Raw genomic sequence first — 18,878 nt, 5'->3', positions numbered from 1 at the left:
AGCAAAAAAAAATCCCCCCCATGTCAACAACACATCTATATGGCATCAATGCTGGAACGAGCCAAGGCCATGGTTCCTGAGAGACCCCAGCCCTCAGGGGAGGAAACAAGAGGCATTGAAACCCCTTTCTGCCCCTAATATAGCCCCATTATTGTGCAATAAGAGATAACAAAAAGGCAGAACCAGAACAATTTGACCCCAGTAGATGATTCTGATGTGTGAGAAGAAGACGAGACAATGAGTGACTCTTTAACCAGCTCCAGAAAAAATGCTGCGGGTCAGAGCTCATCCCAGAACAGACATTTTAACCTCAAGAAAACATGACACATCAACAATCTCCAGTTTACATTGCTTAGGAAATACAATTATAGTGAGAATTCCCTTTCCCAAAATATGATAAAAAGAAAGATGCACAAGATTAATTTGGTGCTGATTAATGTGAGTCTGCCCCTAATTTAGCCCCCTTGCACAAAGGGTGGGGGAAGGAAGAAAGGTCCGTCTTCCACAGTGGCAGCCCCGATCATAGGATGGGCAGAAAAATCTTTAATCTTCGGTCCACTCTAGTCCTCCCCCCCACATACCTTTTTAAATAGACGATTGGTTGTCCTAATTCTGCGGCGCACAGGTCAGGAGCAGGGAGGTCAAGCGCAAGTTTTCTGCGCTCCTGCCTGGCCCCGCGCTGCTATCTGAATGGCTGCCTTGAGTTCTCGTGAGAACTCAGGGCAGTCATTCAGATAGCGGCGCAGGCCCAAGCAGGAGTGCGCAAAGCTCGTGCCTGACCTCCCTGCACCTGACCTGTGCACCGCTAGCAAGGGAGAGATACACGCTGGACCACCATGATGATGGCGGCGGGCAGCACTGGACCACCATGATGATAACGGCGGCGGATGATGATGGCAGCGGGTGTTTTAAAAGGTGTGGCGGTGTGCTTTAAAAAAGGAGGGGAGGTGGTGGGTGTTTTAAAACGGTGCAGGGGAGGGTTTAAAAATTGTATCTTTGCTCCATAAGATGCACCAAGATTTCCACCCACTTTTGGGTGGAAAAAAGTGCGTCTTATGGAGCGAAAAATATGGTATATGATCAAGAAGAAAATGTAAATATAACCCACATGAAATGATAAAGTGCAGTGGCTTTCTAAACACCTTATATACTAATATGAACATAACTTTATAAAAAAAAGTACATTTACTGATCTGAATGCTAAAGAAAAGTTAAATATATAATGGTGGTCATGAACGATATATCTTGCTTACTGTAGTGTATGCAATGAACATATGCTCATTGAACAATTTGTTAGTTGGTGTATTTTGGTGCTGTTTATCCTAAAGTTTGCATATTGTTCTTTTCTTGAAAATCTTAATAAAACATTTTTGAAAAAATATATAGAATGGTGTCTCATTTTGCAAAATAAATAGGTTGGACATAAATAGGTTAGACACAAATTGTTATAACATATATTTTCATAAAATTATGATGGAGGGGATGACTTCAGTTTGTTATAATTTAGATTCAATGCATTTAAATAGAGCCTGAAAATTGGTTGAAACTTGCTGCTTCAGGTAATGATAAATCCTACTTGTTTGGCTATTCATCTTTGAGAATGGGAACACATAGCTGTCTTAGGGGGTGAATATTGTTTTGATTTGCATAAGGTCTGGAGAGAATTTCTTTAAGTTTTTCCTGGTATGCTTTTTCAGCGATTAGCTCTTCTGAATACTCTCGCCATTCATCTGCTTTCTCAAAATCCCGAAGCTGCTGCTGATATGCCATTTGAGAAAGAAGATCCTCCTGGTAGTCTTTTGCACGTTTCAGTTGCCTAAAAGAACAAAGAGGCCACTTAAAATAGATCTTACTGACTCCATCAGCCTCAATGGCTTCTTGGCAATACTTTAGAAGGACTTATGTGCCATTCTGGGTTAGACCAGAGGTCCAATTTACCTAATATCTTATTTCTGACTGTGGTCAATCTAGGCAACCAAGAAAAAGTCTAACAGAACAAAATCCCACAAGTACTGAGCAGCAAAGAAAACAATGGGAACAGACAATAAACACTCCTGCAGGACCGCTGGTGTGAAATTAAACCTTGTTTATTTCAATCTGAAATGTCCATGTTACTGTATGTTTCAGATTGAAATAAACAAGGTTTAACTTCACACCAGCGTTCCTGCAGGAGTGTTCATTGTCCATTCCCACTGTTTTCTTTGCTGTGGCCAATCTAGGTCATTAGGATATACACCCAAAGAGTAGATCTATTCCTTTTTGATTGCTCTCAGCAATAAGCAATGGCTTTCTCTCAGTTTATCAGTAATACGAATTATTCCTGGACTTTTTCTCCAAGAGCTTGTCCAAACTCTGTTTAAACCTAACTAAGCCATATATAAATTTCTGTATCACATCTTTGTAGCAACTTAGTGAATAAAAAACTACTGTCTCCTCATTACATATTGTACCTGAATACTTATCAGCTGCTCCAAATAATAGCTCAAAAAACTTACCTACTATAGAAAGCTATTAAAAAAACTCTCCAATGATTATATACTTATAAATTATAGATTAAACTAGTTTTTTAGCCCATTACATTAACGGGTGCTAGAATAGATGTGTAGACTTAAGCATTTCTTTCTTTCTTTCTCTTTCTTTTTTTCTGTATGTCTTTCTTTCTCTCTCCCTGCCCCATTTCTTTCTTTCTGTCTGTCTTTCTTTCTCTCTCCCTTGTCCCGTCTGTCTTTCTTTCTGTCTCTCTCCTTGCCCCCTGTCTGTCTGTCTTTCTTTCTCTCTCCCTGCCCGCTGTCTGTCTTTCTTTCTTTCTCTCCCCCCTTTCCAGCAAAACCCCTTCCCTGCTCCCTCTGTCCAGAAGTAGCCCTTCTCCCTTCCTTTTACCTCCCCCCTGTCCAGCAGCACCCCTTCCCTGCTCCCTCTGTCCAGCAGTAGCCCTTCTCCCTTCCTTTTACCTCCCCCCTGTCCAGAAGCACCCCTTCCCTGCTCCCCCTGTCCAGCAGTAGCCATTCTCCCTTACTTTTACCTCCCCCTGTCCAGGAGTACCCCTTCTCCCTTCCATGCTCCCTGTCCAGCATCCACTAGGCCAGGCAGCCTTGGAGCTTTTGCTAGGCCGGCCCACCTCGCATTATCGAAGTGGGCCGGCCTAGCAAATGCCCCACTGCTGCTTGATGAAACTGCGGCAGCTGCTGCTGCTGGTCCAAGAGTGAGAAGAAGAGGCATCCCGGCAGCGTAGTCAGAAGGCAGAACGTCAGCCGGCGTCGGAGATCGGGGCAGGAAATCAGCTGAGGCAGGCACCGCACATGTGCGGCACGGAGGCACGGAGATTGAAGTGCGCTTGCACACTAAGGGTTTTATTATAGCGGATACTTATAGATCACTTTTTCAGACCACCACTTTAAGCAAACCAGAATATTGGAAAAGCCTGAGCAATTGAATGGGAGTCATACATAAAAATCAAACGATCCTTCCAAATTGTTTACTTTAAACTCATCTTGAAAGTTTTTCACATGAAACACTGAAGAATTCAAAATTGAAAAAATCTTCTCACAATGTCAGTCAAATAACACTTACACAAATTTGTATTATCACTTCCACTTCACTCACCCAAGAGATCATTTGAGGTTTTCATTCAAACTGTTCTATTCGTTCTGACGCTGTCAGCATTTTGCAGTTTCTATCACTGCTGCGTCAGGGGAATTACTTCTTTTAAACAATCCCTCCTAGAGCATTCATCCCAAATCACTATTCTTCAGATTTAAGTCAGTTTTAAGCAAAATCGGGGGAGGGGGGTTGAGAAGACAAGTCCTTCCTGCTCTCCAGGCCTGCCACTCCAAAATGGGCTTTCCCCTTCCTAGTGCATCCTAGTTGTCTGAGCCAATCAAAGCTCAGACACCTAAGGCCCCTCCCCAGGGGAGCCAAACAGGGTCTTAGGCCCCTCCCCGTGCATTTTGAATTGGCAGACCTGGAGAGCAGGAGGGACTGAGCATCCCTCCTGCTGTCATCTATTTTTAAGGTACGATGGGGATGTAGTCATCCAATGGCAGGAGGGAGTGGGCATCCCTTCTGCCTATTTTTCTTAGGAAGGGGACAGGAGGGGTTGGTTGTGGGTGCATGGCGAGGGGGGAGTCAGTGTGTGTGGGGTGTTTGTGGCAGCAGGAGGGAGTGGGCATCTCTCCTGCCAATTTTTAGGGAAGGGAAGGGAAGGGGTTGGTTTGGGGGATCCTTGCTGGGGTGGGAGGAGGTCAGTGCGGGGAGGTTCGTGGTGGCAGGAGGGAGTCGCCATCCCTCTTGCCAATTTTTTTCATACTGGGGGTTGTTCGGTTGGTGGGGGGGGACTGTCAACTGAGTTTTTTTCCCTTTTTTTAAAATGGGGCAGATATACGTGTGTAACACGTGCACAACATCTGTTCCATTTAAAAAAAAAAGTCCCAAAAGCTGAGTGGCAGGAGGCTGCTTTGAGGCTTCCCCTGCCGCTCAGTTGTTCAGGCTTCTCCAAACTGGTTCTGTGCCTGTGTGGAAGTCGTTCTCAGAGCAACTGATGGGATGGGATTACGGCGAACCTCCATGCAAATAATTTACATGGAAACTTGTTGGAACATTGATCGCTGTTCCACAATCGGCCAAAAAAATTGGCCAACAGTGACTCGCACAGTCTTAGCGACCGTGTTTAGTGCATCCTGCCCTGTCTCCTACTTAACAAAGACCTTGGCTTTCAAAGAAATTCAAACTGCTTTGTCACCTCTTTGTGTCCAACTACCACTAAAATGCTTTCATGTTTTCCTTATATATACTGATTTTGCCAACATTTGCTCATTTCTGATCTGAGTAAGAAGGGGTTACCTTCGAAAGCTAATCATAAACTACATTAAGTTAGTCCAATAATCAAGGTATTATTTTCCTTTATGTTTTTGTTTTATTTCTACATAGTACCTTGAAGAGTGGACTAACATGGCCACCATACCATTTCACTGTTTTAAAATTATAACTGTGGAACAACAGGTAAAATCTGTATCATATTCCCTGTCAATTGTCTCTTTTCTAAGCTTTCCCATTTTTAGGAGAGGCATAGCAGGGAATTTATCAAAGCTTTTCTCCATAGCAGAAACTGCCCTCTAAATGCCAATATTTTCAGCTAGAAAAGCAAATGTGCTCAACTGTAGTCATATTTACAATGAGGCAAATTTTTAAATAAATCCTCCTTCCTATTGCCCTGTAATATTTTCTCTAAACTTTAGAATCTTTCTTTTAATTTTATAGTTACTATGTAACATGGACAGATTTTGTGATTAGCTTTGAAAAGGATGGGTTAATATATGAACTGGCAACTCTACTAAATTTTCTGGCATCAATTTTCAATTACCCACATATCAGCTGCAAAGCAAGTGGGTTCACGGTGTGCCCTCTGCAACGTTGATGGGAGCTGAAAAAAATGAACATGCTATTTGTTCCTTTCTTTAACAAGTTTACTGCAAGCAAACATACCTAGCAGCCGTTTCAATTGTTGATTGTTTGTATTCTTCTATGGCTTTATCTAACAGTTCTTTATCTCTCATGAGGTCTTCCTGCTCTTCAGTATTTCTTTGCACTGAAAGAAAAATGCATTTCTAATTTTTAAAAATTTACATACATTAAGAAAAAATGACTTTCTGAACATCAAGATTCAACTTTATCTGCTGTGCCAGAAAGATAATCCTACAGGCTTTTCCAACTTCTTACTGTAAATCATTGGTATGATTTTCTTCTTGCTCATTAATACAACAAATCAAGACTTTTATAAGCTTTTAAAATGCAAGTAGTTCAGACTTAAGAGCACTTCTTGCTAGTTCAAATTCATCTATAGTTATCTATGGTGATATCCTCAACGAAAGAGGGTAAATAGTGGTGTGCCACAGGGATGTGTAATGGGACCAGAGGGAACAGTACAGTTTAAGGGGTGAAGAACTTATGTGCATGACGGAAAAGCGGGACTTGGGTATGATTGTATGTGATGGTCCTAAGGTGGCCAAACAGGTTGAAAAGATGACGGTGAAAGCTAGAAGAATGCTAGGGTGCACAGGGAGAGGTATGGCCACTAGGAAAAAGGAGGTATTGATGCCTCTGTATAAGACTCTGGTGAGACCTCATTTAGAATATTGTGTACAATTCTGGAGGCCACACCTTCAAAAAGATATAAAAAGGATGGAGTCGGTCCAGAGGAAGGCTACTAAAATGGTATGTGCTCTTCATCATAAGGCATATGGGACCAGACTTAAAGATCTCAATCTGTATGTTTTGAAGGAAAGGCAGGAGAGGAGAGATAAGATAAAGTTGTTTAAATACCTACATAATATAAATGTGCATGAGTCAAGTCTCTTTCATTTGAAAGGAAACTCTGCAATGAGAGGGCATAGGATGAAGTTAAGAGGTGATAGACTCCTGAGTAATCTGAGAAAATACTTTTTTATGGAAAGGGTGGAAGATGTGTGGAACAGTCTCCCAAAAGAGGTGGTGAAGACAGAGACTGTGCTTGAATTCAAAAGGGCCTGGGATAGGCACGTGGGATCTCTTGGAGAGAGAAAGAGATAGTGGTTGCTGCGGATGGGCAGACTGGATGGGCCATTTGGCCTTTATCTGCCATCATGTTTCTATGTTACTACTATTTATTATTTCTATAGTGCTGAAAAGGTGTATGCAGCGCTGTACATTTTAACATACAATAGACAACCCTGCTCAGAAGATCTTACAATCTAATTTAGACAGGACATTACAGGGTTGGGGAGATTATTGCAGAGGGACTAATAATAATAACTTTATTTGTCAATACCACCAACACCCAAAAAGTTCTAGGTGGTTCACAGAATAAAGAGGACTGGACATTCCAGTGATGATACAAAGCACACAGAAAAGCAGTACAATATTTCAATAGTGAAAATACAATAAGAAACTATGACATAATCATCAATCAAGTAACAAATTTTTTGAACAAATAGGTCTTAACCAATTTTCTAAAGGTGCCATAAGATGCAGATTGTTGAATCAGGTCATCTAACCATGCTTGAACTTTACCTGCTTGATAAGCCAAAGAGCGATCAAAATATTAGGTATAGATATCTGACAACAGTGAGTGGGAGTTAAGCACTGAAAGCAGTTTCAAAAAAGTGGGCCTTTAGCTTGGATTTGAACTTGAATTGAAAATCTTGCACTGTAACCTGTAAACTGTATATTATGTATATTAGTATTAGACTCCTAGAGGGGCCTTTTCAAAACATACGTCCAAGTTCAATTTGGATATATAGCACTAGACATCCAAAGTCAGCAATAAGAAAATGCCTATTTTCAAAAGGCAAACCACATGTCTAGAAATAATTTTTTTTTTTCCCAAATCTTTATTCATTTTAATACATACATCAAGTGTACATTAAATACAAACTATCATAATACATTATCACTTGAAAATTCCATCACAATATGTATCTAAAAACTTTATATCCCACCCCCTCCCATAACCATACACAAATAATAAAATTCATATGTATATTAATCATTTAAAAATATACAATATATATATGCAATTCTCCCTAATTCCCCCACCCCTCCCTTCCTTCAATTATCACATAAGGAAAAAGAATAATAAATTAACATTAATCATTATAATATTTTAATATTGGCCCCCACACATCCTGAAATCTAGTAAAATAACCATTTTGTACTGCAATTAACCTTTCCATTTTGTACAGATGACACACTGAGTTCCACCAGAAGCTGTAATTTAGTCTAGAACAATTCTTCCAATTAAGTGTTATTTGTTGTATCCCCACACCTGTAAGGATCATCAGAAGCTTATTATTTGCTGCAGATATCTGGCTTTTAGATCTCATACACATTCCAAATAGAACTGTAACATATGACAATGCCATATGATTTTCCATTAAAAGATTAACTTGATCCCAGATTGATAACCAAAATGCCTGAATACATGGACAATAAAATAAAAGATGATCTAAAGTTCCAATTTCAATTTTACAATGCCAGCACCTATTAGACTTAGAGCAATCTAATTTTTGTAATCTAGTAGGGATCCAGAATGCTCTATGCAACAAGAAAAACCATGTTTGCCTAATAGATGCCGACATTGTACCTTTAATTCTCCAAGACCAAATACATGGCCATTGAGATGCATTAATCTGGTGCTTAATCTCAATGCTCCAAATATCTCTTAATTCATTTTTAGGTTTCTTATTCAAATAATTAGATAAAATTTTATACCACTTTGCGGCCTGGTGTCCCAGAAAATCTGCCTGGAAACATAGGAATTCTAAGCTATAATGATTATTTAAAGATTTCCATTCAGGGAACCCTACCTGAATAGCCTGCTTCAACTGCAACCATTTATAACTTTGTTTTTTATTTAGACCATATTTATGTTGCAATTGTGAAAAATCAAGCAGTTTACCATTATGAATAACTTCATTTAAGGATCTTATATCTGCTTTAATCCAATCTTTCCAGATAACCTTAAACCCGCCTATTTGTATCTTGGAGTTTACCCAAATAGATTGATGTGTAGATTTTCCAATAGACTCAGGAGTTAATTTGTCTACAAATCTTAATGTTTTCCAAGTATCCATTAATACTCTATTGTCCTTATGTATTCTAGGCATCTTTATACTGAGCAGAAGATCAAGTCTAAGTGGGACTATAAACAACCTCTCAACCCATAACCAGTCTGGCAGTTGTTCCAAAAGCTCTGGGAGGACCCAATACATACCTTGGTGCATGATATAGGATTGGTGATACCTATAAAAATTGGGGAAATTTACCCCATCCTCCTTAATTGGTCTTTGTAGAGACACTAGAGCAACTTTTGCAATTTTACCCAGCCAAATAAATTTAACCAGAATACTATTTAACTTTTTATAGAAAGACCCCTGAAAAAACACTGGTATCATGCCCAATTGGTAACAAACCACAGGCAGAATCATCATTTTAACAGTTTGAACTCTTCCCCACCATGACAAATGCAAAGGATTCCATTGCTCACACAACTCTGTTACTTTTTGTAATAAAATTTTTCATTTACTCTCATTGTCTCTTCGAGTGTATTTTTCAACCAAATGCCTAAGTATTTTATTCCATCTTCTTTCCAAATAAAAGGAAAAGAATCAAATATACCTTTTGTACAATACACATTTAAAGGTAAAATTTCCGATTTATTTTGTATCCTGAGAATTTTCCAAATGTATCAATTACTTCAAGTAGACATGGAATTGTTGTTTCCGGATTTCTCAAATGAAGCAAAATATCATCCGCATAAGCGGATACTTTATAATCCACTCCCGCACATGGAATACCCTGTATGTCCCTTGCCTGTCGAATAGCTAATAACAAGGGTTCAAGTACTATATCAAAAAGCAAAGGAGATAATGGACAACTCTGTCTAACCCCCCTCTGCAATTTAAAAGCATCCGAAAAATTATTATTTATATATAAACGAGCAGTCGGGGAGCTATACAGTGCTTGAATCATTTGTACAAATCCGGAACTAATACCAAACCATTCCATAGCTTGATACATGAATTTCCATTCTACACGATCAAAAGCTTTCTCAGCATCTAATGATACCGAAAAAGCCGGATCATTAATTTGTTTTGTTAAAATAATTTTTTTTGAAAATTCTCTATCTGGACATCCAGGCCATTGGGATGCCCAGACGTCCATCTTTATACCACATTTTTGACCAAAATTTCATCCACGTCCCAAATGCCCAGTACAAGACCATTTGGACCAATGGACTGGCCACCCAGACATGGCAACAGAGCAGCGAGGCACCCTACAGGGCACTGCTGTGAACTTCACATAAAGGGTACCAGATAAACATCTCACCAGAACTCCCTTATAAGATATGGTGAGCCCCTAAAAACACTTCCAAAGCCCACTATACCCACCTGTCTACAATCCCAATAGCCCTTATGACTGCAGGTGGTAATATATGGCAGTAGAGCATGGATTTGGGTGAGCTCATATTCTCCATCATGAATGTATTGGTTAGAGTCGCATATGGGATTTGCTACTCCTCTCTGTGGTTCACTAGCTCACCCACTAGGCTACTTAAGACACCTGTGTACAGCTCTACTTGGCTTTCCTAAACCAGGTGCTGATGTTCTGGCAACAGATATGTACATTTGTATTCTGATCTTTGTGGGTGTGAGGGGGTCCGTGAGCACTGGGGGAGTGGAGGGGTGTCTTACCTTGATGCATGCAGTGGTCATCTGGTCAGTTTGGGCATCTTTGTGGCACTTATACCCTTCTAAAACAGGTCTAGTTCCAAACATATAAATTCTGTCCAGGATGTCTTGCAAAATGTTTATTACTACAAGACATCCATGTGTGTGGGGAGTGTGTGGCGCAGTGGTTAGAGTTACAGTCTTAGCACCCTGAGAATGCGGGTTCAAATCCCTTACTGCTCCTTGTGACCATGGGCAGGTCACTTAATCCCTTCATTGCCCCAGGTACACTAGATAGAGTTTGAGCCCGCCAGGACACATAAGGAAATATGATAAAGTACCTGAATGTAAACCACTTAGGATATAAGTATTATATAAATAAAATTAATTAAATGTCTAACTCGCCCTTGAGACTGCCCAAAGCCCACCCATAAGATGCCTCCACCATGCCCATCTTGTGCTCTGAATGTACAGAGGCTGTAACACCTTGCTAGACGTACAGAAAGATGGTTTTGATTATCGGCACTTGGACGTCTTGGTGATTAGGACGTCCAAGTGCTGATTTAGAATGCTTTTTGGACATCTGTTTTTTTATTATGAGCCAACTAGTATGTGTGTCAAGTTAGGTTAAAAACTTGTATCATAAACTTGTACTGTAATTATGGCAAATCCAGTGCAAATTATAACCTGTTAACTGTATATTATGTATGTTTAACCTGTAACCCGTTTCTAAGCTCTTTGGGGAAAAGGGGATAGAAAAAACATTTAATAAATTAAATAAATAACCATTGAACCACCAACAACTAACTATATAGAATTCTTCTTTCCTTCCAGATTTTCCGTAAATCTATGAAAACACTGTTAGTTCAACAGTTCTTAGAAAATTGTTCTAAGGAAAATTAGTTATCTTCTCTCTAGGATGTCAGATGAGGGTCTTCATTAATAAGTTATTTTCTCTCTAATCTAACTACTTTCACTTTGATTATTGATTTTTATGTGAACCGAGTCGAGCTCCTTTGGGGAGATGACACGGTATATAAATCCAAGATTTAGATTAGATTAAACTAGTGGTTTAAATCACTTTTTCATCTGCAGTATCAGGACTAGCTAATAGGTGGCAGTATTTGCCTATTATAGAGATGAATGTGCCTGTGCAGATAGATGAATAACTAAATTCCTAATAAATCAATGTTGTACCAATAAAACATCTCATAAGAGCTGCATTGCAATTTTTCTTACTTGTTTTACATCTGCTTCCCATAATATTTACCAATGGTCATTCAATTGTAACCAGAGAGCATGGTGTAATTCCTGTACTAGTTAAGAACATAAGAGCATAAGAATTGCCATATTGGGACAGACCGAAGGTCCATCAAGCCAAGAGTGGCCAACCCAGGTCCCAAGTACCTAGTTAGAGCCCAAGTAGTAAAACAGATTTCATGCTGCTTATCCTAGGAATAAGCAATGGATTTCCCCAAGCCATCTCAATAATGGCATATGGACTTCTCTTAGGAAATTATCCAAACCTTTTTTAAACCTTGCTAAGCTAACTGATTTCACCACTTTCTCTGGCAATGAATTTGAGAGTTTAATTACACGTTATATGAAGAAATATTTTCTTCATTGCATACTCTCTAGTCCTAATATTTTTGGAAAGAGTAAACAAGCGATTCACATCTACCCTTTCCAATCCACTCAGTATTTTATAGACCTCTTATCATATCACCTCTGAGTCATCTCTTCTCCAAGCTGAAGAGCCCTAGCTGCTTTAGCCTTTCCTCACAGGCAAGTCGGCCCATCTCTTATCATTTTCATTGTCCTTCTCTGTACCTTTTCTAATTCTGCTATATCTTTATTGAGGTACAGCAACCAGAATTGCACATATTCAAGATACAACCATACCACAAAGCGATACAAGGGAATTATAATATTTTCATCTTTGTTTTCCATTTCTTTCCTGATAATTCCTAACATTCTATTTGCTTTCTTAGCCGCCATCACATATTGAGTTGAGAGTTTCAAAGTGTCCTCAATGATGACATCTAGATCCTTTTCCTAGGCAGTGACTCCTAATGTGGAACGTAGCTATAGTTCGGGTTCCTCTTCCCCACATGCATCACTTTGCATTTGCTCACATTAAACATCATCTGCCTTTTTGATGTCCAGTCTCACAAGGTCCTTTTGCAATTTTTCACAATCCTCTTGTGATTTAACAACTTGTGTCATCAGTAAATTTAATTATCTCACTAGTTATTCCCATCTCTAGATCATTGACAAATATGCTAAAAAGCAGTGGTCCCAGCACAGACCCTAGGAAAACCCACTATTCATATACCTGCTCACATTAAATATAAATTTCAATCATGTACCATGTTTTACACTTCTGCATGGAGGAAAAAAGCCTCAGATCCCCGTCTTCAGCCAGAACGAATCTTGCTGACAGACTAGATAGGGTAAGAACCCCACCAGCTTCAAAAAAAACCTCCTTGTACACTATTACTTTTGAATCTCAATAAGGATAGTAGTTAAACTTAGACTTCAATTAAGGCACAGTTCTATGCTCTAACAATTCAAATCCATTCATATGTATAAGGTAAATGACCTAGGCAGCGATTACTTATCTTGTTAAGTAGACACCATTGCTGGTATTGCTTCAAAAATCAAGCTGCCTGTAAGAGCTGTGTAAGGCGTCCTAAGTGCCTTCCTCTGACATTGGCAAGCCAGCACCGAAGCCACTGAAAAGAATGAACTTACTTAAAAAAAAAAATACTAAAATAAGCAGAGCAGAATTCTTCTACACGGTTCACTTGCAGAAAGAAAAAGCTGTAGGGCTTTCTGCAAGACCCAGTTCATGGGTACAGACTGAACACCTACTATACAAACTCCACAGTAGATGTAACAGAATGAGCTTTGGGACAAAATAGAGGATTTAGAGAATTGTACAAGAAGATGTAACCTAAGAATAAGGGGGGCACAGAGGAAGAGGCCTTCTGAAACACATTGTAGGTGGCAAAAGACATTTGCATGGACTTACTGAAACAAACATGTGGGAAGGCCAGTGTATCCCAGGATTCTGGATTAGAGCAGGTGCATAGAGCGTTGCCCCCCCCCCCCCCACACACACACACACAAAACAACAAACCTAGGGATATTGTGATTTGTTTAAATGCTTTGGACTGAAAGAGGAAATCTTTCACACAGCCAGGAGGCAAGGGGTCTAGAAATGGAAAGGAATACGAGTGGCCATTTTTCAGAATCTTTAAGCATCAACTCTGAAAAAGCAGGGAGTGACTTGGTATTTGTAGCAGGAGGGCCATAGATACCATTGGCAATACCCATTTGCACTGGCAATGACAATAGGGAGTGCCACTAAAAGAGTAAAGAAGCGTGGGCAGCTGTTATTGCACTGGATGCAAAGAATCTTCCAGAAGAAGCCCATGAGTTGGAAAGAGTAGAAGGCATAGGGTGGAACACAGATCAATGGCAAAGATGGAAAGAATAAAGGGAGAAACGCCCATGGAAAGAGAAGGAAACTAATATGCCTACATGAGGAGAATAGTCAGCACTTTCATGGGACAGTTGGCATGAGAGACCTATGGACTATAGAATTGCTAGAATAACTAGCCTAGTGTGGTCATGTATGTGATATAAGAAAGAGCGATTTGTAAGAAAAGTTTCAGGTTTATTTAAAATTTGATATACCGCCTTATCAAAATTCAAAGCGGTTTTACATAGTATATATAAAAAACAAGCAATTATAAAAATATATATTAAAAACAAATTTCATTAAAATAACATTAACAGACCGATACATTGACAAAAAATGACATACTGGTACAAAAAGGTGACCGGGCAGAAATACAAAATTTAAATAGGAAAGGCTGGAAAGAGGGTAAAAACAAGAGGAAAGAGAAAAGCAGGCAAGTAATCTAAAATGTAAGGCAAATGGAAAAGAACAAATTTCCATCACTGTCCTTAAAAGGTCTATCAAATATCATATGCATCTTTGGGTGAAAAGGGTGGTAGATAACAGGGGTCTGAAAGCAACAGGGGAGTGGGATGTTGGGAAGGGGGATAGAGGAGAAAGGGAATAAGAGTTTCTAACGGCCATGCCAGGGAGTAAACCTTTCTTACATAGGGACCTCCGTCCACACAATGTGGGTTGTAGTGTTGAGACTGGGGTACGAGGGGGCTGGGGAAGTGTGGGGAAGGTTGTGGGGGTGGGGAGAGAGTGTAAGTGTGGCTGTGTGTGAGTAATCTTCTAGGAAGGAGATATGGATTGCAGTGAGGGATTAGAGAGGAGGGGGCTGGCCGGGACAGCTACACCAATTGCGAATGGCTGGGATAGTATGGGGAGAGAGGGTTTCACAGGCTAACTCCTGAAAGTAGTAACCTCTGGAACATAGGAGGCATTAATTCTCCAATCAAATATTCCAAAATATTACACCTCCAATAACACAGGATAGATATAGCAATTTTGCAGGAAACACATGTAGATGATGTGGAACACACCAAATTAAAAAGGTGGGGAGTGGGCGAGTGTGTGGTGGCCGAAGTGGACTCAAAGAGAGGGGTTGCCAAATTGTTTCGGAAGGGAGTGGCATATAGGATACAAACATTAGTAGTGGATGGGAGGGCAGATATATACTCTGCAGGGAAAAGATAATAAATAGGCAGGAGCTGATAATCTACTACTACTGCTACTATTATTTATTTCTTTTTTTTTTTATATTTTTATTCCTTTTTACATTATACAAACAAGTGTACAATAAATCAAGTCATACTATACATTCTTCACTTGAAACTTTACAATCATCTTATACCATAAATTACCTCCCCTCCCTCCCTTTCCAAATATTTTTGTAACTACTCATCCTAATGTCATAAAACCCACCCATCCACCCTCCCACCCTATACATACTAAATGGGGATAAATTCATTTATTTATTATAGTAATCAATTAATGGTCCCCACACATCTTTAAATTTCTTATAATATCCTCTCTTAATCGCCAATGTTTTTTCCATTTCATACACATGACACACCAAACTCCACCAGAAACAGTAATTCAACCCCCTGTAGTCTTTCCAATTGCATGTTATTTGTTGGATGGCAACTCCTGTTAAAATCATTAACAGCTTATTATTATTCGAGGAGATTTGACTTTTGGCCCTCATAGACATCCCAAACAAAACTGTGTCATATGACAGGGCCACATGATTCTCTAACATACAATTTATTTGTCCCCAGATCAATTTCCAAAAATTATTAATAAGAGGACAATAAAATAATAAATGATCTAGGGTTCCAGCCTCAAGACGACAATGCCAACATCTATTAGACTTAGAGCAATCCAATTTTTGTAAACGAACAGGGGTCCAGAGCAGTGTTCCCTCTAAGCGGGCGGGTGTTGTGAGCAAACTTTTTTCACCGTGAGCCAAAAATATCGGGCGCCAGCAAGTTATGAGCCAACTCGCCCGATTCTCCTCTCGCCGCCCTGCCATCTGCCGTACGCCTCTTCCGATCGTGCGCTGTGACGAGAAACGTGTGCGCTGCGATGTAATATTTTGTGCGCCAGCGCACGCCAGCGCAGCTTAGCGGGAACACTGGTTCAAATGGTTTTATTTATTTCCCCAAATTTATTTTTGTTATACGCATTGAAAATATTTGATATTGCGTTTAAATCAAAATCTCAATAAACTTGAAACGAGTGCCCGTGAGATTGTGGGAGGGTTAAATACTCAAAACTTAGAAGTTTTTGCTACGCCAGCTTTCTGGTATCTTTACATACAGTGGCGTACCTAGCATATGTAACATCCGGGGCCCATCATTTTTTGGCACCCCCCCCCCATCTGTAAGAAAAACATGATTTTTAGTAACAAACCACACGTCACACATGAGTACCTAGGAAAAGGCAGCATCTTACATATTGCAGTGAGCAGTACATCAATACACCCATTGTAAAACTAAACAAGCCAGACCAGCACAGATCAATCCTACACCGTCAATCCTAACAGAAAACCATGTCTTTCGAACACACAGAACACAGAAAACACCTTCGCCTAGTAAGGAATATGTAATCACAAACTAACCCCTCCCTCTTTTACAAAACTGTAGTGTGGATTTTAGCTACGGAGGTAACAGCTCTGATGCTCATAAAATTCTGAGCATCAGAGCTGCTACCACCAAGGCTGGTGCTAAAAATGCTTCACAGTTTTGTAAAAGGGGGGATAAAATAAAAATACATAGACAAAGGTTAAATTGAACCAGCAAGAAGCTGGACTCTGCATACAATGCTTCACAGAAACAGTGACACATGTCTCCTAAAGCAATAAATAAATAGAAATTTTTTTCTACCTTTGTCTTCTGTGGTTTCTCCTTTCCTCATCTTCTTGTAACTCTCTTCCTTCCATTCACTGTCTGCCGTCTCTCTTCCCCTATATGGCATCTTCTCTCCTTCTATGCCCCTTCCAGAAACTGTATGCCTCCCCCTTCCATCTCTCCTTTCACCCCATTGGTCTGGCATCTCTCTCCTCGCCTTCCCTCTCCCACACCTCTCTCCTCATAGTCTGGTATCTCCCCTTCCCTGATTCTCTGGCATCTCTCTCCTTTCCTTTTCTTCCATCTTTCGCTCCCCCTCCATGCTCTCACATCTCCCCCTTCCTTTTCCCTTAGACTGGCATACCTTCCTCCTACGCTCCAAGCCCTGGCATCTCCTTTAATTCCCTCCCTCATCTTCCTTCTCCCTCCAGCTGGGTACCGCAACACTCTTCCCTGCAGCTCTGCACTTCCCCACAATTGCCATGCTTCGGTTCCTCTTCTTCCTTCCTTCCTCCCCCCCCCCCCCCGCGGGACCCTGCGGCACCATCAACTCTTGCTCCCTCTAATGTCGGCCCTGCAGCTCCAGACTTCCTCGCACCTTCTCCCCTCCCCCTTTGGATCGCTATTATTTTAAATGTTATAGCCGCGGAGCTGTATCCATCAGTGGAGATGTCTAGCCTCGGCCTGCCCCGGAACTCTTACTGCAGCAGCCGCCCGTCTAGGCAGGAACAGGAAGTCACTGTTGCAGTAAGAGTTCCGGGGCAGGCCGAGGTTAGACATCTCCACTGATGGATACAGCTCCGCGGCTATAACATTTAAAATAATAGCGATCCAAAGGGGGAGGGGAGAAGGTGCGAGGAAGTCTGGAGCTGCAGGGCCGACATTAGAGGGAGTAAGAGTTGATGGTGCCGCAGGGTCCCGCGGGGGGGGGGGGGGAGAGGAAGGAAGGAAGAAGAGGAACCGAAGCATGGCAATTGTGGGGAAGTGCAATCCCCCCAATGCGTCCCCTTACCTTACCTCCCCTTACCTTTGCGACGCGTGTGTGCGCTGTGAAGAGAAACTTTGCGCTGCGATGTAATATTTTGTGCGCGAGTGCAGGCCAGCGCAGCTTAGCGGGAACACTGGTCTAGAGTGCTCTATGCAACAGGAAAAACCATGTTTGCCTCATAGACGCAGACAATGTACATCTTATCCTCCAAGACCAAATACGTGGCCATTGAGATGCATTAATTTTATGCTTAATCTCAACTATTATTTATTTCTAAAGCACTACTAGACATACGCAGCACTGTGCAGAGTCACAAAGGAGACAGTCCTTGCTTGACTGAGCTTACAGTCTAAACAATTAAGACATATAGGATACCAGGGAAGGGATTATAGATAGAGGGGATGGTTAAACTGCTGGCTAAGGTAGTGAGAAGAGGGGAGTAGGGTTATGAGTAGAAGGCTGTATCAAAAAGATGGGTTTTCAGCCTACTTTTAAATAAGAAAGGGAAGGGAAGGGACAGACAGACTCAGGTAGTTTATTCCAGGCATATGGAGCAGCGAGCTGAAAGAAATGAAGTCTGGGACTGAAAGCGGAGGAGAAGGGTACAAATAAAAGCAATTTGTCTGAGGAATAGAGTTCTCAGGGAGGTGTTTAAGGAGAGAGAAGAGAGGAGGGGGTGCAGAATGAACACACTTGTAGGTTAGTAATAGGAGTTTGAACTGTATGCGAAGGTGGATAGGGAGCCAGTGAAGTGATTTGAGGAGAGGAGAGGTGAGGTGAAGTGAGGTGAGTGTACTGAGGTTGTAGAGCGGATCCCTGACGAAGCTATTTCGAAACATGTCGGGTCCAGCCGCATGAACTGCTTAAATCTTTTAAAAGATCTACAATCTGCAATCATTCAGATAAGTTAAGTCCAAAAAGTAAAAATATATTAAAAATTATTTAAGTGCTCAAACCAGGCGGGGGCGTGGCTTAGCGCGCACACAAAATGGACGTGTGATCGCGGCGCTCCTCTCAACCTGGCAACGGTCGGCAAAAAAAAGTTTTCCCCTTTAATTCCGATTTCGGCGAAAAACAGCGAAAAGAAGAGCGGGAGCATGGCAAGCACCCGACAAAACAAAAATGAAACTGGTGGGTCGGCGAAAAGCAGATCAAATTACCCACAGACAAATGGAAATAAATAATAAAAGAACAACTGACTTAGAAGCTAAAATGGAGGTTTTAGAATGTGAAGGAAACAGATGTAAAAATGACAGTTTGGAACTGATTCAATTGAAAAATCAGCTGGAAGATTATGAAAACCGAGGAAGAAGAAAGAATATAAAACTTTTTGGAATGCAGGAAAATTTGGAAGGGAAAAATGCCAT

The 18,878-nt window shown here is 40.8% G+C and overlaps 1 protein-coding gene across 1 annotated transcript in view; it reads right to left on the bottom strand.

Annotated features, from left to right (window-relative positions):
* Positions 1-723: 723 nt before the first annotated feature.
* Positions 724-18,878, bottom strand: part of CFAP53 (cilia and flagella associated protein 53) — an 87,215-nt gene continuing 69,060 nt past the window's right edge. The window contains exons 7-8 of the mRNA XM_033934567.1: positions 5,482-5,584; positions 724-1,816 (exon numbers count right to left, since the gene is read on the bottom strand). Of these exons, the coding sequence (XP_033790458.1) occupies positions 1,585-1,816; positions 5,482-5,584 (335 nt within the window). The 3' untranslated portion in view covers positions 724-1,584. The remainder of the gene's footprint in view (positions 1,817-5,481; positions 5,585-18,878) is intronic.

Source organism: Geotrypetes seraphini, chromosome 1, assembly GCF_902459505.1.
Source record: "Geotrypetes seraphini chromosome 1, aGeoSer1.1, whole genome shotgun sequence".
In the NCBI taxonomy this organism is placed as follows: domain Eukaryota; kingdom Metazoa; phylum Chordata; class Amphibia; order Gymnophiona; family Dermophiidae; genus Geotrypetes; species Geotrypetes seraphini.
Note: the sequence above shows the minus strand (reverse complement) of the source record. Positions and strands in the feature narration are given on the sequence as shown.